At 43.0% G+C, this 27,032-nt stretch overlaps 1 protein-coding gene across 1 annotated transcript in view; it reads left to right on the top strand.

Annotated features, from left to right (window-relative positions):
* The window catches only part of LOC146788734 (vomeronasal type-2 receptor 26-like), a 217,684-nt gene that overhangs the window by 134,838 nt on the left and 55,814 nt on the right, over positions 1 to 27,032 (top strand). Inside the window, exons 2-3 of the mRNA XM_085629930.1 lie at positions 12,311 to 12,353; positions 18,115 to 18,135. Of these exons, the coding sequence (XP_085486056.1) occupies positions 12,311 to 12,353; positions 18,115 to 18,135 (64 nt within the window). The remainder of the gene's footprint in view (positions 1 to 12,310; positions 12,354 to 18,114; positions 18,136 to 27,032) is intronic.

The raw sequence follows: 27,032 nt of genomic DNA, 5'->3' as shown, positions 1-27,032 counted from the left end.
ACAGAACACACTAATTTCCCCCTTCTTGCAAATAAGAAATTGGTACTTCTCCTGCAGCTTGGTGACCCATTGCTTTTAATTCAATACAGGAAGGGGACTCACTCAATCTGCGCAATGAGTATGATTGACACAACAGCACCGTCCATCATGATGATGGCGAAATAGACGGCCCGTTAACTTAAGATGAGAAGGAACAGGTAATGATGACAATTAATGGCATGCATTGGACACCTGACTCTAAGCTATTGGTGTTTGTGTTTGCGTTGTTTGTTTGTTGTGCATAAAGTGATATCAAAGTGTACTAGTAATCTATCTTTCTGTACACAATAAAGAATGACTCAAGTCAGTAATATTTATATTTCTACTCTTGTTGTGTCATAAAAATGTTACTTATACTGCAGGCCGATCTTCACAGTCAGTCAGTAAAAGTTTCAGAGATACAACCACAGCAGACCCAAATGTCTGTGTAGAAGTTGAATAGAGTCTAGCGGTGGGATGACTGCAGTGCATTGATTTTACTAACTTAAACTGTAAAATGCTATGTTTGGAATGGATAATGTGCTTTGCATTTGTCCAACTCTTTGAGAGAGAAAAAAAGAATTTTAAGTGTTAACGTAAGATTTGCTAATGCTAAGCACTGTGGGCCTGCTCTCACCTGTTACTGTTGAAGGTCAATGCTGGAAACAGACTAGAGTAGAGATAATGCATAGATGCCACCTCGGAAAGTGTTCTTGTTGCACTACACCATCACTTGTGCATTTGTTTTAACTTTCTTTCTCAATATCCCCTTTGGTTTTCAATCTACAATTACAGGCCGGGCCTTGCCCGAAACTTTGTAAAACATTACAATGCATATTAATTACCTTACCAATCAATCACCTTTCTTTTTACAGCCGGGCAGTGGCGAGTGGCGAGGCGACACACCCAAGATTGATGGACGAGAGGAGCAAGAGGAATGCAGAGATGCAAAAATCCAGTCCACATTTTTGACCAGGATAAGACAGCAACAGTATCCACTTTTATCTTCTTTTAAATAATTTGATTAATATCTTGTATACAATCTTTACAACAGTGTGTTCTTGGAGTTGTTATTATCAATCATCATTAGGTTTGCTCTGTGTTTACGATTCTTCCCTACCAATATTTAACATTTCTATTTGCTATCTGTTAAAGTATTAAGGCCGGAACAACAGAACAAGAACTAGAAGTGTATGTAATACGGGTCTCTCATCATCATGCATGCATTGCCTTTTTCTCCCTTAACATATGGATATGGTAGTCTTCAATGATTATCGTTTGTTTGTCTATGTATGCATACTGTTTTTCTATATCAAACCTTTCCCAAAAACCCCCTTCCCATCCATTCAACAAACCCTAACCCTCTTGCCCCGGGCTGTGTGACTTATTGGCGAGGTGTAACTAAATTAAATGTACACCAATACTTAATCACACACTTGCTGGGACAGATGTGGTGAAAGCAACACTACTTCAATTTCAAGGCAGAGCGATGATCTTCTTCTGCTTGGCCACCCATAAGTAGGATATTTCAGAGGTTCTTTTTTTTAACAAAGGAACATATACCTCAACATGAATTGCCGGCATTGATTGGATTTGTTTCTTGTCATTCCTCATATACAGCACTAACTGTTAGGCTGTAGGCCTAGTCAAGTGACTCGACACAACTATAGTTTGTAACTCTGTCTAGTAGGCTATCCTCCTAACCACCATTCTGTTTTTTTGTCAAATATTTGAGCATATTATTGTTGCTCGGTAAGCTCTGTACTGTACTTCATTCAACTACTCCTAACAGTCTCTGAAAGGCGATTGACTATCTCCTTCTCTTTTTTTGCAAATGCTGCTGCCCTGCCAGTGTCTACTACTACTACTATGCTGCTACCACCACCACCACCCCAATCATGGCATGTATGAAAAAGGAAACCATCTTCACCATGCAGCCAGTGCTGTGCCACAGTTGGACATAAACATCAAGCACCGGTAAGAGACAAGTTTGGGGGAGGCAGAATTAATAATGGACATGTTGTCAATGATTTCATTTTCACACACCAGTACAAAGAATGCATAGACTAGAGGACAGACTGAAATTACTAGAAGGACCAGTCAATGAGTGAGGTGTGTCGCATCTATCTGTGTCTTATACAGTCAGCCAATTATTGAAATCAAACACAGGCTATGGGCGGCCATGAACCAGCAAGGAAATAGTGTGATGTAAAACAGTTACCCCACCTACAAAGCATTAACAACATTGCATGTAACATAGAAAAATATATTTAATTTACTCTAACAAATAAACTAAACCCACAAAAGCTGACCCACCCCCCTCCCTAACCCCAACCAATGTCCATAGAAGTCCGTAACGCCCAAACAAGTTCCCACCCACCCACTCAAACAAGAATTAAAAAAGGGGCAGAACAGGATGACAGGGACTAAGTGGTGGGGCGGGACTCCAGGAGGACACGCATCTGGCGCATCTCGCCCTCTAAACGGGCGACGCGGCGTCTAAGGGTGCGGCAGTTGCAGCCACAGTGGGGGGGGGCACCGGAGATGGAACGGTGGCGGCGGGCAGCCGCCAGACGGTGGCACCGTACCGCTGGAGGGCGGTGGCTGGGGCCCGGGCCACGGGAGGAGGCTTCAACAATTGCAGTTAATTATTTATACACATAGTGGCATGGTAGAGTAGCACTATAAAGCACAGTAGTACATAACATTTTAAATCTCGCCCGTCCTCCTTACTTCCACCCGTCTTTCACTTTTTAGTTGAACAGTGCACCAGGTGCTCTTCTCCATAAAGCTTTCAAAGCGGAGTTGAAATCAGATAGATGAGGCCATTGGTTACTCAATACTCCTGCTCCTATGCAAATTAAAGGGATTCTAGTCTTCTAATTCACTCTTCAAACGTCCCCAACAACTCATACATACTTACGACATCGGATGGCCGGCAGACTTTATCTGCCCGCCATCCTCACGCTAAAAAGGGTGGGGGTCCCGTGGGGACAATTAATTAGGATGATGCGCCCGGCACAGTGGCGGGCGCATCCTGATTTTTTTACATTCTGGTTGGCGGGGCCGAAAGCAATGCTAAAAATACATGTTGTGCTGCTTTTCCAAGCACAACATGATGGGCCCTGCATGGAGCCTGTCACGTTTTGCTTTGAAAGGCAGGGTAGTACCATAGAATAGGTAGGTACCCTCCATGGGGGCCCCCAAGCATACTCTGTAATGTCTGCATGCCTTTCCGTGGCGGACGGCAATGCCGCCACGCAAAGGCATTCCAAAATGCAGATTATATGGCTGGCGGTGTGTTCAGAGAGACACCACCGCCATATTGAACCCATTTTCGCCTGGTCGACATATGGGGGGTCTGACACTTTTCTACAGGGATGGTGGGAGGTTTGCCCCTGTGGTGTCGGCGGTGAATACCGCTGGCCCAGTGGGGGCAATACGCCCGCCATCTTAATGGGGCCCTAAGTCTCAACAGTACAGTATACATATACATACAGTACACCCTTGCAGTGAGTGTACTGTCAAGTTCAACAATAGTTAAGGATTATGAATCTAACTTACCACCGCCTGCCACTGGTGCTGCCACTCCCCCTACCGCTCCGTTGCTATCTGCAGCAACTGCCGCATCCTCGCCCTCCGCGTCGCCTTCGCTGGCCCCGGCAATGGTGGTCGGTAGTGCGCCTAGAAAACATTACACATTTATTAGGCATCATATACACCTCCCCCCTATTGATCAGTAGCAAGGTTGAAAAATGTGTTAATACTAACATACATCACTAGTACAAATCAGGTAGTAGTAGAGTAGACACTAATAGTTATATATGATCATTGTAGCCTTTTGCTTAATTAGCCCTAGCCATGCTACCATTTTACCTTTGTGTCTTTTATTTTTGCACATGTGACGTTACCTTTACCTTGCAGCTTAAGACACCTTTGAGCCCACATGACCTGCCTCACACTGCTACTGTCTAGTCTGCGCGCTGCGTATAAGCGGTCAACAAACATTAACAAGCCACTTTTTTAGGAAGTACTGGTGTACTACTGTTACTGTTAGTCCATATTGCTTATACATAAATGCTACACTTTTTGGCACGGATGAGAAATGCTTGCAAGTTGCAATATACTAACGCACACCATTTCATTTTTCGCATTACAGACGCGAGATTCCCTTCTACGAACCAGAGCTTCTGAATGATGCAACAACTACCAGTACTAGGTTCTTCTAAGGTGAGGGGTCCCTTCACTCACATCTTCATTTATGAATTTATACAAACTAAATTGCTATGGGATGGTGGTGCTGCCTTCCACCACTGTTCAGTTATCATGATTTAATTCCCAACTGTATAAGTATAACAATGTATATTGTTTTAATGTTATTGATTTTCCGGTTGGTGCTGCATTTATAAGAAAACAGTGTACAGACCTTCTCAAATTGAAATAAACATTTTGAACTTACATAGACTTGGTGGTATTTGGTGTGGACTAACTTACACGAGTGAGCAAATTAAAGTAAGGGAGTGCATGTGAATTGCTTCCACGACTGAGAGGTTGGGTGTGTTATGTTCTGGGTTGTCTACTTGTTGGGTATCTTAGGGGGAGGGTTCCGAGACCTAATAGTTATGACAAGACAGTACTATAGTCAAGCAGTGGAATTGTGGTGGGTGCGGAATTTATGATTGAGGTGTGCAAGGAAGGTCCAACATACCATCACCAACATCCTATTTTCTGGTGCAAATGTCGGTGTATGTGCAAGATCCCTACAGCAGTAGTATGTCCTATAGGGTATCATATCAAAATAGTAATAAATCTGGTAGGGCTGTTGCTGTGAATTTTCAAAGCCTCAAGATCTATAAGAGTAAAAGTAGTACAAGACAACGACCCAACGGATTGAACTCAATGGCTCGAGCTACTGGTGAATATGAGTTTTATATTACAACCTTTCACAAAGAGTGGCACTGGCCAACTGGGCAAGACTAGCTACTACAGTACAGACAAACTGATAGTATGTAGTAGTAGTCAGAGTCATCATAGCGGAGGCAGGGATAAGATTTTTGAAACCGTACAGATCGAAGGATAATTGGTGGTAAACAATAGCATTTGGAAACAAACAATAGTTCGGGAAAAATATGGGGCAGTACAAGTTATGGAATAAGAAATATTATTAAAAACAAGAAGACTTACTGGGGCCAGCAGAGGAGCCCTCAGCGGTGTCCTCCTGGTGGTGTTCTGTGTGTCCCGCCGACTGCCCAGTCCCTGTCGGTCTGCCCCTGGGTGCTGATGACCAGGAAAGATATAAGAAAGAGACAAACATTGATGGATGGTGTCAAACAAATACAATATTTTTCAACAACGGTCAAAAAACACTTATGTAACCAACAATTGCAATAACTAAATTGACCGATCTTATCTGGTCAACAAGTAATATCGGGGGATTCGCAGTTCGACTACTTAAGTTACTATTTGTCAACAGTAATCCAGTCTTCCATTCTGATTCCAGAATACCAAGTTACAACTAAGCCTAAGAACAGCATTCCACCCAAGCTAGCCCACCTATTCCAGGCATGCCAATTGTACATTATGTATGCATTTCCACTGTATTCCTCAACAATGCATATGGTCAAATCATGGAGGACACATGACTACATGTTTTGTATACACCAAATTTGGGTTTGATTGATTGATGCTGATATGCTAGTGCTAAGTAACTGCTAAGCCTACCACCACTCATTGAACAAACTAGAAAAGGTTCTAATAAAGACAGCCGTACTACCAGCACGTCACTTAACTGAGTGAGGGGGCATCACGCATACCACTAACAAATTAGAAGCTCATACAAAGTACCTAAACCGAAGTATCAATCCGCCCCTATCTATTAGTGACAGGACAAAGTAAGGAGTGGACTAGAGTCACTGTAGCATTACGAAACTTAATTTCTCTAAAATAAACTCGTAAAGAATCACGCTAAGCAAGCGCAAACGCAAAGCTGCAAACAAGTAAGATTAGTAGTAGCGCAGAAGAGCACTCATTTCAAAAAAATCACAGACTTTTAAACATAATTAACCTGGAGTGTAAGCAGCAACATTCTAGCTGGTTGGAAGAAAAAAAAAGATATTCGCAATATATAACATAGAGCAGAAGAACAGATACAAAGTAGTAATAATTAAATAGGTACTCACCAAGCCCCGGGACCTCCACTCCCAGCAGGTCCAGCAGGTCCTGCTCACGGTCCAAGATGTCGGACCACCGGATTTAAAGTTTGCAGAGAAAATTGGTTTAAGAGCTATCAAGAAGGAAAGAAAAGAAGCAGTCCGAGCTGTAGATGGAACCAACCTTTCTTCAGGACCCATAGTGAGCCATACAGAACCAGTGGAATTGGAATCGAGGGAAGGTCATCGTGAAATCTTGCAATTTAATTTGATAGATGCCCCTCAGTTCCAATTAATATTGGGACTACCATGGCTCACGGAGTATAATCCAACTATAGATTGGGGAGCTAGAGCACTGACTCTGAATTCGGACTATTGTAAGGAAACATTTTTAAGGAATGTGTGAAACCTTCAGAGAAAACTTCGGCATTTCATTTAAGTGAAAGGAGTTCTACTATCTGTGTGATTAATACAATTGAACTGCCAGCAGAGTACACCGAGTTTCAGGATGTGTTTAGTGAGGTGGAAGCAGAGAGACTTCCTCCACATAGAGACTTTGACTGTAAAATCGAACTGGAACCAGGATCCAATGGCTATAAACAAAGGATTGAAAAGATTTTGGGAGGATTCAAAATCAGGCCCCAGACCCATGCAACAGAGTGAAAAACAAGATGGCCACGCCCATTGCGACCACGTGCGCAAGTTTGCGCGATATTTTCATCCGAGCAAGCAAAAAGCAATGCGATGAAGTAAAAGCAGTCGCGAACAGGAAATATCGACCGCGAACAGGCGCGAACATGCATTGCGCTACCTGGAACAGGAAATAAGCATCGCGAGAGGGCAGGACAAGTGAAAACAAGATGGCCGCACCCGTGAGCAACCGCATGGGTAAGTTGGCAACCCGCGATCACGCAAAAAATACTGCGAACAAGCGGGAAAAAAACGTCTGTGTCTTCGTGATATTTCCGGCGTGTTTGCGGAGATTTTTAGCATTTTCGCGATAGTTTGCGAAAGTTAATTTCGCAAATTCCGCCCACCCCTAGTTTGGACTTAAAAAAGTTAGGAGAAATATTAGAAAGAATCCAAAGGGAATTGATTTCGTCAGAGAGGACAATAGAGAGTTGAGAAAAGAAACCACAGATTTAACATTAAAAGTGAGTAATATAGTGTCTGGCCGTAGTTTGAGATATTCGACATACTCAGAAGGGAATCCTAGTGACGCATCAGCCTCTCAGTCTAATGTCACAACACAAGTAATACATTCCTTGTCGCCTGTAATTCCTTTAGCGCCTCCAGAGCGGTTTGGTGGAGACCCCCAAAAGGCTCTAGTGTTTCTGACACAATGTACCTTACACTTCATGTGTCGCCCGGCACTCTTCCCCGATGCGCAGTCTCGAGTGGCATTTATCCTGTCATACCTGAGTGGGGACGCTGCGTCTTGGTCCATGCCCTTGGTGACCAGCAACGCTCCAATTTTATATGATTTGGATTAATTTAAAAAATAATTTCTTCGAATTTTCGACAGGAGAAGAGTTTCGCAAGCTACAGATAATGAGTTGTTGGAAATCATGCAGGGCAGTCGTGATCTGGTGGCATATTTGGCCCAGTTTAATAAGCTGGTGGTAGAAACTGAATGTCCAGAGAACAAACGAGCTGCAGTATTTTATCGAGGATTAAAAGACGAATTAAAGGATGCCTTAGCGCAAGTGCCCAAAAGACCCACGGAGATTTCAGCATTAATAGATCTGGTTTTGGAAATCGATTTTTGCCAAAGTGAAAGAAGAGGAGAGAGGAAGCAAGATTTTCGTCCAAGCGTAGCCAGATTTGATCGAGTAAGACCTGAAGGAAGAAAGGAAAATGACTCAAACCGTGGGGGAGAACCCATGCAGATTGGAACAATCAGAGGGCCACTTTCAAAGGAAGAGAAGGAAAGACGAAGGGCAAACAAGCATTGCTTATATTGTGGAGGTACAGGACACTTCGTCTGGAACTGTCCCAAGAAACCCAAACAGGCACCGACAGAAAACGCCTTGCACCACCAGTAAGTGGAGTTGGACTGGTGGTTGCGGAATCTAAAACAGCTCCGGAAGCTCATGCGTTGGCAAATACCTTGCAATCTGCAGCTCCGCATTTGATTGTGATGATGACTCAACGATACAGAGAAAAGACTTTAAGACAGGTAACTGTCATGATTGATTCTGGAGCGACGGGGAACTTTTGCGATTTAAAGTTTGCAGAGAAAATTGATTTAAGAGCTATCAAGAAGGAAAGAAAAGAAGCAGTCCGAGCTGTAGATGGAACCAACCTTTCTTCAGGACCCATAGTGAGCCATACAGAACCAGTGGAATTGGAATCGAGGGAAGGTCATCGTGAAATCTTGCAATTTAATTTGATAGACGCCCCTCAGTTCCAATTAATATTGGGACTACCATGGCTCACGGAGTATAATCCAACTATAGATTGGGGAGCTAGAGCACTGACTCTGAATTCGGACTATTGTAAGGAAACATTTTTAAGGAATGTATGAAACCTTCAGAGAAAACTTCGGCATTTCATTTAAGTGAAAGGAGTTCTACTATCTGTGTGTTTACTACAATTGAACTGCCAGCAGAGTACACCGAGTTTCAGTATGTGTTTAGTGAGGTGGAAGCAGAGAGACTTCCTCCACATAGAGACTTTGACTGTAAAATCGAACTGGAACCAGGATCCAATCTCCCCTGTAGCAGAATTTATGCCTTAACTGAACAAGAAGACGAACATCTGAAGGAGTACATCCGAAGGTATCTAAAGAACGGATTCATAAGACCGTCCCAATCCCCTGTCTCTTCTCCACTCTTTTGTATTCCGAAGAAGAGTGGAGAATTGAGAACCTGCATCGACTACAGGGCAATAAATCGGATTACAGTAAAAAATCGATACCCCTTGCCTTTAATTTTAGTTTTATTGGATCAGGTGAAGGGAGCGCAGATTTATACCAGATTGGATCTGAGAGAGGCATACCATCTAGTTCGAATTTGTGAAGGAGACGAATGGAAGACGGCCTTTAGAACCAAGCACGGGCTCTTTGAATATCAAGTCATGCCCTACTGTTTGTGCAATGCCCCAGCCACCTTCCAACATTTCATCAACGATGTATTGAAGGAATTCATAGATCGGAATGTAATTGTATACATTGATGACATACTAATTTACTTGAATTCTGAAGAAGAACATGAGGAACATGTTAAGAAGGTCCTGCAGAAACTGCGCGAGAACAGTTTGTTTGTAAAATTGGAGAAATGTGCATTTAGTGTTTCCTCTGTGGAGTTTCTGGGTTTTGTACTAGCTCCAAGATGAGTAACCATGGATGAAAATAAGATCAAAGCAGTGATTGAGTGGGAATCTCCTAAATCAGTAAAAGAAATTCAAAGTTTTATTGGATTCGCTAATTTCTATAGGAGATTCATTCAAAACTTCTCCCAGAAGCTGATTCCCATGACCAAACTACTTAAGAAAGGAGTCAGTTTTGAGTGGTCAAAGGAAGAGGAAGAGTCATTCAAGCAACTGAAGAAGGACTTCACCACAGCGCCAATATTACTACATCCCGATCCATCGGAGCAATTTTTTGTGGAAACAGATGCCTCCAATTTGGCATTGGGGGGAGTGTTATCCCAAAGACATAAGACTACAGGACAACTGCATCCAGTGGCCTATCGTTCAAGGAAACTATCCGCAGCGGAAGTCAACTACACCATCACCGAGAAGGAGTTATTAGCCATCAAAGATGCGTTCAAGGAGTGGAGGCACTACTTGATGGGAGCTAGGCATGTGGTGACAGTCTATACAGATCACAGAAATCTGAAATTTCTGAAGTCAGCCAGAACTTTAACTCCAAGACAATTACGTTGGTCGTTATATTTTGCTGATTATGATTTCATCATTACTTATCGCCCGGGATCACAAAATGGAAAGGCAGATGCCTTGTCTAGATTGGGCACTGAAGGAGTTTTAGAAGAGACCAAGGATCAGACAATTATCCCAGCAGAAAAGGTGGAGCAGTTTTGCAAGAATCATTGGAAGATAGCGGTCAGATGTCTTTGGAGGAAATGGAAAGGTGGGTCAGAGAAGATGCCGCAAGAGAAATTCGAGAAGGGTTACCGTATCATCAAGGAGCCCTTTACCTGCCAACAAACGAAATGCAGCAAAAGGCCCTGAAGGAGAGTCATGATGACTTGTTGGCAGGACATAAGGGAATTACAAAGACTGAAGTTTTAGTGAGACGACGTTTTTGGTGGCCAAGTATGATAAAGGACGTACGACAGTATGTAACCACATGTGAGACCTGCGCTAGGGGAAAGCCGGAGCGACAACCTCCCAAGGGGTTACTGCAACCCATGCCAACACCACCTTACCCATGGCACACCATAACCTTAGATTTAATAGTAGATCTGCCCTCTAGTAGAGGTTTTGACACAATATTGGTGTGTGTAGAAGCATTTACTAAAATGACCCATTTTATACCATTAAAGGGGGTCCCCACAGCAGTAACCTTGGCACATGCATTTAGTCAAAACATAGTTCGAGCCCATGGTATCCCTAAGGTTTTGATAACTGACACAGGTTCCCAATTCTTATCCCATTTCTGGAAGGCATTTACTAGGAAATTGAACGTAGACACTAGGTACACCACTAGTTATCACCCAGAGACAGACGGCCAAACAGAGAGAACAAATCAGGAATTATAACAATACCTAAGACTGTGTCTGTTAGAGCAGGAGGGTGATTGGCCAGATTTCCTTTGGGCAGCCGAATTTGCGCATAACAATGCGAAAAATGTATCTACCGGTTACTCTCCTTTTTATCTCAACACAGGTAGACATCCTCGTCATTCCCTAAGTTTTCAGGAGGCAGATGTACCAGCAGTTACAGATTTAGTTGGGCACATGACACAAGTGCAAAGTTTAGCCACGGAAAATTTAATAAAGGCTAAGGAACATTATAAATTCTATGCAGACAGGAAAAGAAGGAGAGAGCCAGAATTACAGATGGGAGACAGGGTTTGGCTAAACACTAAGAATCTAGGGCTTAAGGGAGTCAGAAAATTTCAGCCAAGATTTGTGGGCCCTTATTTCATTGAGAAGAAATTAAGTAATTAAATTACCAGTTGAGATTGCCTAAGGGTTTACGGGTGCATCCAGTGTTTCATGTCTCCTTGCTAAAAAAGGCATCAAATGCTTTACGGATTCAGAAACCCCCAAAACCAATCCAAACAGAGAAGGGAGAAGAGTTTGAGGTTCAGCAAATAGTGGATTCTAAGGTACGAAAAGGACGTCTGTACTATGTGCTGGATTGGAAGGGCTATGGACTAGAGGGCAGGTCTTGGGAAGTGTCTTCAAATGTTAATGCCCCTAGATTAATTAGGGAATTTCATAGAAGATTTCCAAAAAAGCCCAAGCAGGGAGGAAGCTCTTTGAGGGGGGGTACTGTCAGGACTGTTAGGACATATTTAAATTACAAGCTTCCAGTGAGAAAGAATCCCCTCAAAGCCCACCGTTTAAGATCTAGGCAATAAAAAACGATTCAATCCAAGATGGCCGCTGGGTTGGCTGTGTGAACAGCAGGTTAGCGTACTAGTGTTTAATACCAATCGGCTAGATCCAGGTGTCTGACCTGAGGATCGGCGCACTTCACCGAAGAATTCTGAGGAGAGCAGACAGATTCTAGTGGGCGACGTGAAGCTAGTCAGGGAAGATTTTCGTCGCGTAATTTCTGGTGTTCGAGATATTTAGGAGTCGCGGAGGCTTGCCACTCAAGTAAGACTGTGAAAATTTGTTTGAGGAATTTGAGGTAGGGGTGGGCGGAATTTGCGAAATCCACTTTCGCAAATTATCGCGAAAATGTTAAAAATTATTGCAAACACGCGGACATATCGCGAAGATGCAGAAGTTTTTTTCCCGCATGTTCGCGAGATTTTCTGCATGGTTGCGGCTCGCCAACTTACCCATGTGGTTGCTCGCGGGCACGGCCATCTTGTTTTCAGTTGTCTCGCGGTGCATGATCGCGAGAAGAAAGACGTGATCGCGCGACGCATGACGTCACTGAGGGTGCGAACTGTCGCGAGACAGCGCAAATGGCTACAAACAATACAACATCTTATGGAGAACGCGACCGGATCAAGAAAACTTGTCGGCGAACGCAGGGATTCAGGTAAGGCGATCGCGCATGCGCAAGAATGTATTATTTTACAGCGCAAGCAAGAAACAAATTATCGCCAAGCTGCGGAATGCGGAAATTTTGAAATTTTCTCACTTTCCGCGAAACGCGAAAATGTCAAATTATCGCAATTTCCGCGAACGGAACGAAATTTTAGCCCAGGCCTAATTTGAAGGAGCTGACGCATTTTTGGAATAGGTCTCATTCCAGGCATTCGCACAGTCCTTAGTTGTAAATAAATAGCGAAAAGAAGTATACAGCACAGTACAATGTTGGCAGTGTGGCAGCGTCAGTACTAAGCAAATTGTGACGCGCCCATTATGTAAATATCGTAAATACCTGTATATATTAGTACAACAAAAATAAGAGAAAAGAAAAAGACAAGATAGTGTGGGTACACCTAAAAGGCACTAGGAGCAGTGTAAATTTCCACACGTTAGCAAGGTTGACGGAGAGCACTACACCACGTTAAGGCTATAAGTGGATTATCCTCACCTCGCAATTCAAGCAAGAGCAGACAGTGAAGGAAGATCAACTTACCTTAGAGAATCCAGTTGAGGATAGAAGAAAGAGTAGATTAATGCAAGTAGCAAGCTAACTCATGTAACGTTTAGTTTACAGCACCAGAAGGAAGACAATACACAAGACATGAAACAATAACAGAAGAGAAGCATTGGTCACTCACTGACACATATACTTAAGAATAATTGTAGAGCAAGGATACATTTTAAATGTTAATGTGAATATTTGTTTTCAGTGCAACAACCAGTCCAGCCAAGGAGAAAAGTTGAAGACAGATAAAAGTCCAGGCTGAAGAAAGAAGAGTAGCTGAGTGATTGTCTCTTCTCTGTCCCATCCCCTTTCCCCCTTTGGGATTCTTTGGCGGCACGTATTCTAGGTGAGTCGCTGGGAAGACCGAGGGAGGCATTGGGAACTTGTGACGTTTTGCTCCTGTGTGTAGAGAAGAGCACAGATCTGACACACGCTCACAGTCTCCACGATGCGGGAATACGAGGTACCGCCATCAACTGAATTGGATCCTTCCTCTCCGGCAGAACCCAGAGGATCTGACTCCCTCCCTTCCTTAACAAACCAACAGAGATCAACTGCGGAGTACCCCAAGGATCGTCGCTCATCCCCACACTCTTTACCATCTACATGGCCCCACTCGCCGCCATTGCCAGACACCACAGGCTCAGCATAGTCTCATATGCCAAGGACACCCAACTCATCCTTTTTCTCACGAAGAACCCTGAGGACACCAGAATCAGCTTTCAAGAAGGAAATGAAGGACATTGTGCGCTGTATGCTTCAAGCTCAACTCGCAGAAGACCGAAGTCCTCATCCTAGGACCCTCCAACTCGGCCTAGGACAACACATGGTGGCCCCCTGCCCTCGGAAGCCCACCCACCCTTACAGACCATGGAAAGAACCTCGACATCATCCTGGACTCCCCCCTCACCATGACCCACCAGATCAACTCCGTCGCCACCACCAGCTTCAACTGCCTTCGCATCCTCCGTAAGACTTTCAAATGGATACCTCCTGAATGCAGAAAAAATGACACCCACACACTCTTAACCAGCAGACTGGACTACGGCAATGCTGCAATCAACAGAACCCTGCTGCACAAGCTTCAAACAATCCAGAACGCCACAGCAACACTTGTCCTAGGGACACAACAAGAAGGACACATGACCCAACACCTACGAGACCTCCACTGGTTCCCCGTCGAGAAGAGAGTGACCTTCAAACTTCTCACCCATGCTTACAAAGCCCTCCACAACATCAGACCCAAATACCTCAACGTGAGAGTCTCCTTCCATGTACCCAAAAGGAAACTCCGCTCAGCCGACCTCGCCCTGGCAGAGACCCACCGCATCCGCAGAAACAGAGCTGGCGGACGACCCTTCTCCTACATCTCAGCCAAGACCTGGAATGGTCTCCCAGCAAACATCAGATGCTCCCCGACTCCTCACACCTTCAGGAAGAACCTCAAGACCTGGCTCTTCTAATGAATTGGAGCTGCCACCCCCTCCCCCCGGTGCCTTGGGACCCTCACGGGTGAGTAGCGTGCTTTATAAGCCCCTGATTGATTGATTGGCTGAAGTAGCAAGACAGGAAGATGATGACTGCGACTTACATCATAGAAGTAGTGTGTTAGATTACCTACTTTTGGGTGAACCACCAGAGTTTGAGGACAAACTCTACTTTCTTGATAACTAGGCTCTTACAATTTCCAGTTACTTTCTTTCTTTCTTCGACGCCCCCCCCCCCCCGAAAAAACAAAAGAAAAATATAGCTAAGTAACATTATTTACTTTATTACTTGTGTGTGTTACTGTCTTTCTGGTTCACAAATCCATCCCCACATCTTACTTTTTTTATTTCTGATTCAGAGTTACAACTGTGTGCAGTCAGTGAAGAGGTAAGTCCATTCTTCCGAGTCCTGCTCCAGTCCTGACTCACCCTAATTCCATTTCCCTCAAGCCAGATATTGGATGGAGAATAGTACAAGAAATGTGAAATGTGTGCCTGCCTCATCGAGTTCCTACAAAGAACCTACACTATAGATATCCTCCTTTCTGAGCCTAGAGGGACTGCCCCGTAAGAATAGGTAAATGATGGCATGCATTAGACGCTGACTCTGAGTGCTTGGTGTTTGTGTTGTTGTTGTGTATGATGTCCACTAGTATTCATCTACTTACATAAAAATGACTCAAGTCAATGTTCACCTTCTTGTTTTATAATAACAAAATTGTACTACTTCAGGCTGATCCATTGCATTTTCTATTCTGGACTAACTCAGTACACTACAGAGTAGGACACCATGATGACCATACCATACTCGCAATCAGTCAGTAGGAGCAGAGATGATTGATGGAATATCTGGGGATTCATAAAATGGCCTAAAAGGTACTCAAGTCAACAACAACAAAACCAGACCTACATGTCTGTGTAGTGGTGGAGGCGGGTGTAGTGGTATGACTGACAGGAGGGCATTGATTTAGTTACTGAATTTGGAAAATGCTATGTTGCTGTTTATTTGTGTGTGCTCCGTGCTGTCTGGCTCAAAATTTAAGCTAAGTGGAGGTTGGGTGGGCGCCGAGGGCCTGCTCCTGTTGTTGTTGTAGATGCTGGAAACAGAGTAGACATGATTTAGCCATGTCGCCTCTGAAAGTTTTTTTGTGCACTCTTCCTTAATGTATGCAGTTTAACGTTAATTTTCTCCTTGATTTTTCAATAACCCTTTTGTTTTTCCATCTACATTTACAGGCCGGCCTTTACACTCTGCTATCCTGGGAAAAACAACTCAGACTTCCTTACCAATCTGCATCTGCCTGGCAGGCACCCAAGATTGACGGAGGGAGCGTCCATGGAAGGAAGGGCCAAGAGGAATGCTGACTGCTGAGATGCAAGTCCCAATTTGACCATAACATATTTATAATATCATATTCTTTTCTGTTGATTTATTTTTTCCTCTTCCATCATTAAGACTGTGTGTGTTGCTGTTATTATGCTTCCTTATATTTGACTCCTACAGATATTTTTTTATTTTCTTTCATAGCTTTAAAATGAAGCCCGGTACAACAGAATATAAATGTATATAACTTGGGTCTCCCTGGGGGCAGACAGGAAAGGCAATTGCATAATAATAATTAATAATGTATACTGCTGCCCTGTACTACTACTAGTCGAGTACCACTCATCATCTAGTCATCATCATGCATGCATTTCCTTTTTCTCCCGTAACAAATTTATGATGGTCATCTGGCAAGATTGTGTGTTGTCCATGTGTTGTGTTTGCCTTTGTCAAACCTTTCCCTCAAATACCCCTTCCCAACCATTCATCAAACCCTAACCCTCTTTCCCTGGGCCGTGTGATTTATATTGAGGTGTGACTAAATTCAATATACACCAATTATTGATCACACACTTGCTGGGGCGGATGTGGTGAAGGCAACATTAACGCAAGACAGGGTGAGGATCTTCTTCTGCTTGCCCACCCATTCTCAGTGATCACAATTTTTTTTTTCCCAGAGGAACATAATCCATCATAATTAATTTCCAGCATTGATTCATCATCCTTCAAACACTAAAGGTTACACTTGTCCACTTCATAGGTCGAGTCAACTTCAGTTTGTAACATGCACTAGGCTATCCTCGCCACCATTATCTTTTATTTTTCTCTAGCATTGCATATCATCATTAGGGTTTCTTTTTTGACAGTCTTCATGTGTACTGTACTTTTACTACTTGCTCCTGAGTCTCCCTCAGGCAACTGACTGTCTGATTTTCTTTTTTTGCAAATGTTACTGTCAGAGTGTACTACTACTACCACCACCACCATGGCATCCTGGGAAACCAAACCATCAACACCATGCAGCCATCGCTTTTCCTATGTAAGTATGAATAATCACCAATCACAGGTAAGAGAAGACGTTTGAGGAAGCATACTTAATAATATGGAAATTAATTCATTCATTCACACACCCACACCCTTCCAAGTCCAGTTACAGACTGCATAGACACGAACAGAGACTGACAGTACTGGTAGGGCAAGTCACAAGTGAGGGTACCACATCTATCTGTAGGTGTGTTACGCTATCAGCAGATTAATATTTCAATAAAACAAAACTGGCTGCAGCCCTGCAGCAGCAAAGGAAACTGTGCGAAGTAAGAGTATCCCCCACAAAACATTTACATTGTATGTAGTATAAATAACGTATTTCTGTAACAAAATAAACTAATGGAAAAACCGAAAAAACCTGACCGACCCCTCTCCCTAACCCAAACCAATGTCCAAAGATTGTCCACTCCAAAAGTCCATTGTCCCTAAATATATAAATCACACCTTTTCCCCCATGCCACATTACCACCCACCCAAAAATAATTCAAAAAGGGAACAGGCAACGAGGTCTAGCGTAGGGCTCGAAGTCGCCTGTTCATCTCCAGGACCTCCTTTACCCACTCCTCTAGGTACGTCATCCAGAGGAACATACTCTATAATTGCATCCACTGGGGGGGCAGCAGTGTTCAATGAAGATGAAGTACGGTGGGCGGCTTCCAGAACGTAGTGCTGTTCCACTGGGGGGCGGCCTGGCTGGGCCCCGAGGCATTGGAGGAGGCGGCAGCAGGTAGCCTCCTCCTCTGCCAGAGCCACCAGCTGCCAATATTCTGTACAGATGGCCTCCAGCTTCCGGTGCCGCACCATGGCTGCTAACTTCTTCCTGGTTGGTTGGGAAGGAGTACCTATATCAAGAAAGAAAAAAGAAAATTGTGACCACTACTCTTGGCAAAACAGTAACGCAAAATGTGTTATACACATAGTAGCACAGTAGCAATAGCAAGCACAGTACATAACATTCATGGTATACTTCCACTTCCTTTGCCTCTGCCATTTGTGGGAGTTTCAAGCATTACTACTACTAGGCGCTATGGAGTAGGCAAGTCTTTTCTCTTCTCTCTCTCTTGTTTAGCTAAATTAACGTTTAGGCATGCTAGCTCAGTCAGCGTGCGCCCTAGACAGACATTGTTGTGTCGCAGACTTACGTTATTTTTACTTGTGACTGTCTGCAGTTGGGGCAGCTGTAGTCTACATCTACACAATTATCTTATTTTTCTATTATGGCCATACTCTGTTACATCAGTGGCAACTGCTCAATTTCACTTTCACCCTGACTACTACAACAAAGCAGATGATATCTGATACAAATGATCATTGATTTTATATTGGACGGCGTGTAACCATGCAGCCGACAGGCCATCCATGGCAGGCTGACAGAGTAAAAAATGATATAGGTAGGGACTAGGGAGTGGGCCTCAGAGTTGGAGGGAGGCGCTTGGTAATGGGTGGGTATGGGTACATTCATACACTATATGTATGCTGTGCTTGCAAACTACTGTGAGCGAAGGGAGCAATCTGAAATACAACTTTGAATCAAAACCTTGAAAAAAAACAGTCCTTGTTTCTCGTACCAGCGTTTTTTTTCCATTTATCATTGCATTGCTCTTCTAGAATTATATTTTTTATTTCAAATTTCTTATTCTATTCTCCTTGGCTTTGCTACTATGCCACTGTTTATATTTATTTTACATTATCTTCATCCAGTGACAGTCTCCACCAATGTTATGATGATTGTACCATCCAGGCATTCATTCATTTAAAGTAAACATGGATATCATTCTTCTGAAATAATCTCTCAACAAACCTTTCCCCAACAACATACATTTGTAATTCTTTTTTAACCACCATCCATGCGTCCTAACTTGCTTTTGAATTTGACCCATAAATCCCCCCATAGGATTCTTCCTATCACCCGTACAGTTTCACCCACCCACCCAGGCAGGCATCCTTTCTTTCACCTTCCGCCCATCCTTTAACCATCCATATATTTGATTCCTATTAGCCACCTATGCATCCCACGCATCCTTCTCTACCATTCATATATTACATGTCACCCTTCTTTCCTTCTTCCATCCTTCTTTCCATTTTCGTTCAACCCATCCATCAAGGTCGTATGACTTTTAGTATTCTTTATGAAACTTTCTCAGCTGAGTTGGAGTCAGATAGAAAAGGCCATTAGTTACTCAACTCCCGCAGCTAATGCTAGTTTAATGCTAAGTAAAGGGTGTCTTCATCAACCGTTGTTCACAACTTAGTCTCTCTCAACAGTACAGTGTGTACACCCTTGCACTACTGTGTAACTAGTGCCAATAAGTAAGGAATATAAGTACAACTTACCACCGCCCACCAGTGCTGCTGGCTTACCCACCCCTGCAGTAGATGCCGCATCTGCTCCCTCCTCTCTGGTGTTGCCTGCCCCGCCGCTGGCCCCGGCACTGGTGGTTGGTACACCTAGAATAAACTTTACACATTTTTTAAATGCCATATATACCTCCCCCTATTTATTTATTTTCCCTAGCAAGATTGAGAAAATACAATACATACATATACCACATACATCACTAGTTAAAATTGGATACTAGAGTAGAGTACACAGTAGTATGTCCTATCCTATCAATAATAATAAAATATCTGGTTGGGCATTTTGTTGGTGGCAATTGTTGAAAAGCCTCTCAAGATTGAGAGGAGGACAACCCAAAGGCCTGCACTCAGTGTCTACAGCTATTGGTGAATCTGAGTTTTGAAACTTTTTAAAAATAAAGAGAGGCCAACTGGGTAAGCTACAGACAGAATAATAGTAGTACAGAGTTGGGGCAGTTAGATTGATGTAAAAAAAAGACACTAGAAAGAAATATAACTAAGTAGGTTGGTAACGCTGGGATTACACGAATTTAGAAACAGATAGAGCAAAGAAGATTTGGTTAAAAAAATTAGGAAACAGAAATACTATTTTGGAAAAAATAAGGTGCATAGAAAGTTAGAGAAATATAATTATTAATATTAACAACAGGAGGAATACCTGGGGCCTACAGCAGAATCCTCGGTAGAGGAGCGATCCTGGCCCTGGGAGGCATCTCCAGCTCCAAGTCACGCCTCAGACGACCTCGTCGTCTCCTTGTCTCGGGATGCTGATCATGTAAGATATAATAAAGAGACAAAAATTGATTGGTGTGAAACAAATAAAATATTTTAAAAAACGCTCCAAAATCATTTTTTGACAGGAAACAACAATTGCAATAGAATTGACCTATCTAATCTGATCGACTAGTAGTAGTATCGCGGACCGTCTAGTTATTATTTATTAATCCAGTGTTACATTCTGTACATAATCAGCGCATAGTTACAAACAAGTAAGATTAGTAGCATCAATCACCTGTCTAGTGTCAAGAAGAATCACATAATCGCAGTAACACAGAACAGAACACAGAATACTACTATAATTAGCTACTCACCAAGCCATGACATCAACATCAAGCAGGTCCATCGGGTCCTGCTCCCGATCCAAGATGTTGGACCAACGGTGAGTCAGCTGGTTATGGGTGCGCCGGACTCAGAGCAGCGAAACACTGCTCGGTGCACCCCCGCCCATCGGCCATGACACTTCTTGCTGCCTGCTGCCAAGGTTAAGGGGAGGTGGCGCTGTATAAAAATGGGCTGCCACCTACACCTCTGAGAATAGAGCCCGGGGCTGCATCCCTTCCAGGCGTCGTCTTCGGCAAGGAAGACAGCTCTTGTCCGCACTAGCCTTGGCCCTTAGCCTTAGCAATGGTTCTGGAGAGGTGGGGGGGTGGAAAAGAAAATGTAGAAGTAAAAAATAAAGTCAGGAGAAAAAGTAGGAAAGTTAAAAAAAATAAAAAGCAAGCAATAGAAAAACATTACAAAAACACAAAATATACACTGAGGGAGAGAGAGGGATAAATAATTTTTAAAAACGATCAGAACAACAGCGTGAGAAACAAAGCATTGCAAATATTGGAGAGGGATAAAAAACAGGCCCCAGAACAATGCAAAGAGTAGAAGAATAAGGTGGCCGCACCCATTGGCAAAGACATTGTAAAGATTGTGCAATATTTCACCCTGAGCACGCAATCTGGGTTGCCGAATGCCAGAAATGTCTCCCGGGCATGCACAAGCATGCATGAGCTTATGGAACAAGCAACTCTGCATGCCTGCAGAACTCTGCGTAGTGTTGCAGTTTTTTTACCTCTTTGCTTAGGTTCGCGTAGCACTGCTATGCGAACTCTGCCCGGGGTTACTTATATGTGCATCACTGCACACTGGATCTCTTTTGCAGGTTTAAAGCAAAATATATCTGCAGGTCTATGCCCTGAAGAGAGTTTTGAGAGCATTCAGAGCCTTGCAACAGCGGCCTTGTTTATCATGGAGAAATCAAATAGAGCTGTAAACATCTTGGAGGAATTTAATAGCTGGGTGTATGAATGACTGTGAACCAGAGGTCTCAGAATTGGATTTGTTGCCACGAACAAAGGCAGTAACATAGTCAAGGCCATGTCAGACGGAAGCTATTTCAGTGTCCTGTGGTTGGCCCATTGCATCAACATGATGGTGCAAGACTTTCTCAAAAGCAGACATAGTTTGCAACATCTGACCACCTGCAGAGAGCTATGACTATGGATGAGGACAAATGGGGCCAAGTCAAATGCTTGGCACAAATGCTACTCCCTTTTGAGGTTTTCACACGGGATGTTAACAAGGAGAACAGTACATTGGGCCAAGCTATCCCATTGTTGCCTCTGCTATAGGTCCAGGTCAAGAAGGTATCTGAAAGGTTTTCACCCGCAGGTGTGAATGAAAACACAGAAGCAAATACCATGGTTGAGAGCTTAATCATTTGCTTGGTTTCTAAAACAAGGCTGCAACATAACATCACTGCATTCAAAGAGTACATCTGTGGCACACAACTTGAGCCATGGTACAAACCAATTCTGCCCACTTTCATTCCTTTTTCTGAAGGGGATGTTTCAAAATCCAAGTGGTTGATTGTAGAGCAAGTGAAGACCTGGAAGAAGAATGGCTGGAACTTAGAGCCCACCCCAAAGTTCTGGGATAACGCCTTCAACTTCCATGGAGGGCAGTCTTGTCTCACAGTAGCCAACAACACCATCAACCAGGACACCAGCAACAACAGACACAGAAGGAACAGACCAACCCTCTGAATTGTAATTGTTTCAATCAGCAGGGCTTAAGTCCAGTGCAGAGGCGTTGGCAAAAGAGGTTGAGCAAGTGGTAGCACCAATAGCCAGGAGTATCTGTATGATCTAAAGGAGGTCTATGTGGATCAAAATCCATTGATTTATTGGTATGGAAGTATGAGCCAATGGCCAGAGCTCAGCAGACTAGCAATAAAGAATCTGGCTTGTCCTGTAGCGTGTGTGTTTGCTGAACAAGTGCAGTTCTTATAGTGAGAAGGACAAGTCTGTCCTCAAGATGTGGAGAGATTGACTATGATCAAAACCATTCAATCAATCAAACAAGTGATGGTAAAACTCAACTACTCACCCGTGAGGGTCTCAAGGCACTGGGGGGAGGTAGGGAGCAGATCCATCTACGTGCTAGGGTCAACCATAGAGCCAGGTCTTAAGGTCCTTCCTGAACTGGGGTAGCATGGGCGATAGTCTGAGGTGGAAGGATAGGGTGTTCCAGGTCTTGGCAGTGAGGAAGGAGAATGACTTTCCTCTGGTTTTGGTCTTGTGAATCTGTGGAACAGTGGCCAGTGCGAGCCGGGTGGAGCAGAGGTGTCTTCTGGGTGTGTGGAAAGAGAGGCGGCTCTTCCGGTATGCTGATTCAGCGCTATAGAGGGTGTTGTAGGCATGGGTGAGGAGTTTGAAGGTTATTCTTCAGTCTGCCAGGATCCAGTTAGTTCACACAGGTGTGATGTGGCTGTGCCGTGGAGGTCAAGGACCAGTCTGGCTGCAGCATTCTGGACATTTTGGAGCTTGTATAGGTCTTACTGGGTAACGCTGGCATAGAGAGAGTTGCCGTAGTCGAGTCTGCTGCTGATAAGCATGTGAATGACATTCTTTCTGGAATCGGTCCAGGAAAATGAATCAACATTTCATACCAGACAATTATAACATTCCTGAAAACAGCATAACTCCTGGGTGAATCAGGACAAACTTTTCTTCCTGGACTAAGTATGTCAGTAATTATTTCTTGCCAAACATCTATCTTTAAAGCAACAAAAAAAGTTTCTAGTGGGACATTATTATTATTGTATCAGATTTATGCTTTATATATTGTAGTTTAGTTTGCAGTTGGAGCAGAGTGCATTAAAGAAGCCTGTACAACAGCTTCATAACTTTGGAGACCTTTCCTGTCCCCCTTGTGTGCCTATTGCCTTTGCCTTTTTGCATTACTTAGCACTAGCAGGTCTACCCCAGAAGATAGTAGATCGACAACAGTGCCAACACCAAATACCAATCTGTTACTTACGTCAAAGAAGAATGCCTACTACCTAAACTACCTGTGCTAGTATTGGAAGAGGTAACCACAACTATTGCAACAGTGAGTGAGTGATGTGTGAGTGATGATTTATGTGGTGGCAGGCAGTGAGGGAGGGTGTTTAACTGTAATGTGGGTACTTTCTTGACATCATTGATTTTTAATGTTTGGGGACTGAGTGATTGGCTATCATTATTTTCCCTGAAGGTGATTGGCCTTTATGAACTTATTTAGCAAAAATGAATTAATCTGTACGGTCCACTCCTACGATCCTTCTTTTTTTTTATATTATAGGATGGATGCCCGGTCAATTGATTGATTTACAACACTGACAAATTCTAATCTGTTTCCTGCATCAAAGGGGAGATAGTGTACCTACAACCGTGCCTGGATTGGAACAGGTAAATATTGCACCAATGAGTGATGTGATTATTGAGTGAATGTGAGTCATGCTGATTCATGTGGTGGCAGACAGTGAGGGAGGGTGTTGAACTGTAACATGGGAAATTGCCTAAGAGGATTGATTTGCAATGTTTGGAGCCTGAGTAATGGGCAATCATTTTTTCCCTGGCGGTGCTTAGCTTTTTCAAACATATGTTCTGAAAATGAATTAACCTGTAAGGTCCACTCCTATGATCCTTAGTTTTTTTCATCATCTAGGATGCCTGCCCCAGACAATTGTTTGATTTACAAGACTGAAAATTACAATTTGTAGCTTGCATCAAAGGGAAGATAGTGTGCCTAGCACTGCGCTTGGACTGGAACAGGTAACCATTGCACAAATGAGTGATCTGAATGTCGAATGATTATGAGTGATGATTGTTTATTCATGATGGAAGATAGTGAGGGAGGGTGCCTGAGATGATTGATTTGCTATGTTTGGGGCCTGAGTGATGGGAGATCAGGCTTTCCATTGAGGCGATTGGCCCTTTCACATTTACTTGCAGGGTCTCCATTTTTCAGGTACTTCAGACTCCATAACAGTCACTTTAGTTAACAAACAAAAACCTATGCAAAATACTGCAATTCTGTTTTTCTACTTGTTCTTCAACAGCAGTGCACTACACATCTAGCTTTCTCGGGTCATGATGACTAGTCTGAGATGGAGTTATTCACAGTCAGGAAGAGGATGGAAGAACTCAATAGCTATAAGCAAGAAGTTATCAACTTCAGTTCAAAGGTAAACCAAGAGTCTGAGGCTTAGTGTTCAACTATGTGGACTGGAGAGAGGTGCAATTATTTGTGAAATGCTGTGATGTGTGTGTGGGTTGCACTTGTGGCAAAATTGAAACTCTGAGCCCCCTCTTGTTTTTTTTCATTGCCTTTGAGTCTTCTTAAGTCGATACACTCCTAATAAAGTGTACCCTCCTTCTGTCCTTCTCCTTGACTCTAAAATACAGTTTCTATTTTACAATCCACAGGCCTTTTAATCTCATGCATGAACGTAAGGGAAAAGCTGAGCTCAACACTCCTGCTTACCTACCGGACCAGTCCAGACAGTCACCCAAGTACGATCGACATTCTGAGGAGAATGCAGATGCACCACCAAATTTTGCAATACAATATCATATCTCTTTTAACAATCATATTTGGAGAACTGGGTGTGTGGATTCACTCCAAAACCAGAAGACAGAACAATTAGATATCTGATAACTTGGGTCTTGGGGGAAGAAGGACTGGTTGAATGCATTTAACTGTACTCTGCCCAGATAATTGTTGTCCTTGTGTAGTGTTTGTCGTTATCAAACCTTTCCCCAAATCCCCTTTCACATCCATTAATCAAACCCCTAACCCTCCTCCACCAGGCTGTGTGACTTATTGATTTGTGGCTTAATATGCACCATCAATGGACCACACACTTGGTGGGGCAGATGTGGTGAAACCAACACCAACTCACTGCAGGATCCAAGTTTTAAGCAATAGCCCAGGCTGGAGCCATGTATCTACCAGGCATATCAAGTGATCCATATTTTAGATGTAGAACTAAGAACCTAATTCAGGCCTTGTGTTGAGTAACCATAAGTGCCTAACTTAAGCTTGTCCACTACAGACGTTGAGTCAATTTTTTATGACTCAAGGATTTTGTAAGTTACTAGTAGCTCCCCATTAGAAAATTACTACTATTGCTGCATCCTGTTATTGTATCATCATCAGGAATTCTTGTGTTGTCATTATGTATTAGTCTGGTGTAAATTCTTTGTAAATCTTTGATATAACCTACCAACTCAGTGTTTATATTTACATTTAGTTGCTTACAATAGATAATCCATCTGATCAATTCTACAGTTGGAGCTCACCTGGGTGGAAGTGTGAACTCGCTTCTGAAGTTGTGATGCCTTTCCATTTATTGATTTATCTATTTCCAGGTAAGAGATCTGTAGAGTGAAGTGAACTTGTTGAGTTAGTAAGTAAGCAACTAACTGCTACTGCATAGGAAATTGTTTATCTAGGTTCTTGTAGGCAATATATGCCATGGCAGCACTAATAGTCAAGATAGTTAGAGCGGTATAACTCTATATCTAAGTGGCACACTCTCTCTTACAAGCATGTGAACAGGCTGCATAAAAACTGAAGGCAGCAGTGCAAAGTAAGAGTAAAACAAACTACTTCTGGCATAAAGTTTGATAAAATATAGTTTCCCCTTTATTTCTTTTACAAAGAATCCCACTCTCTCCACTCTCTCCACCCACACAACCTGCCAAACCCTTCCCCAAACAAACTGACTCAAGCCCCAATGTCCCAAAAATCTGAAATGTCCAAAGAAACCCGGTCTCAACTCATTTCCTACCCTCTCCACCCAGCCACAAAATACCCCTCCAACCAAAACAAAACAATTTAAAAAGGGCTAAAAGAGGGCACTCAGGATCTGGGTGCAGAGCTGGTCCAAGCTCTGCTCCATTGCGTTGAGCCGTCTCTCTATGGAGTCCAGCCGCTGCGGGATGCATTGCAGCAATCGCCTACTGTTGTCAGTGTGGGAGGGGTGGCAGCTGTTGATCTCGGCTGGTGGCGGCGCCGGTGATGGGATGGCCAGGAGGCTGAAGCCCGAGGAGGCCAGCTGCACTGGGGCCCAGCTGAGAGGTATTGAAATGAAATTAAATGAAATTTGTATTGTTTTAGACCTCATCTGTGATCCACAATATAGTAAAATAACAAATTACCGATCACTTTATATTACTATGTATCATAAAAAACTTTATAAGCAAACTTGATTACTGTTCTTAATTGTATATCGCTAAAATAGCAGAAATAACACTTAAAAAAATTAAAAACGTTATAGCATACAAATTTATCAGGAGGGTTTCTTATGATCTCAATCAAATCTGTATTTCTAAGAATACTATGTTTTGTACAGATAGGTTTTAAAAACCGTGAACGCGCCTCAACCAGACTACTATTTGGACAGACAAATAAAACATGTGCCGAGTCCTAGATTCCTCCATTACATAATTCACCTTTGCCTGTTTTATTAAAGTTACCACCCCAATTTTTTGTTACATCTTTTAACGGGAGTATACTCAGCCTTAACATCAGAATGCACCGCCTGACCTTATGATACAGTGTGAAATTAAAATATTTTGGGCACTCTTTGTACTCCACACTAGCTAATGCCAACTTTTAGTGCGATAAGTGATGACAGTAAAGTTTATCAATTTCGAAGCTCAACCCCGGGGTAGATTTTTTCAAAAAGATCTTCTGAGCATTGAAAGTTTTCTAGAGCGAGCTCTAATTTTTTCTTAAAATTATATACTCCTGAGTCCGCCTCAAAAGTTTCCTGATGTAAAATTGCTCTTCATGTACCATCAG

This window comes from Triturus cristatus, chromosome 10 (assembly GCF_964204655.1).
Source record: "Triturus cristatus chromosome 10, aTriCri1.1, whole genome shotgun sequence".
NCBI classification, from domain to species: domain Eukaryota; kingdom Metazoa; phylum Chordata; class Amphibia; order Caudata; family Salamandridae; genus Triturus; species Triturus cristatus.
This window is presented reverse-complemented; position numbering and strand designations above follow the sequence as displayed.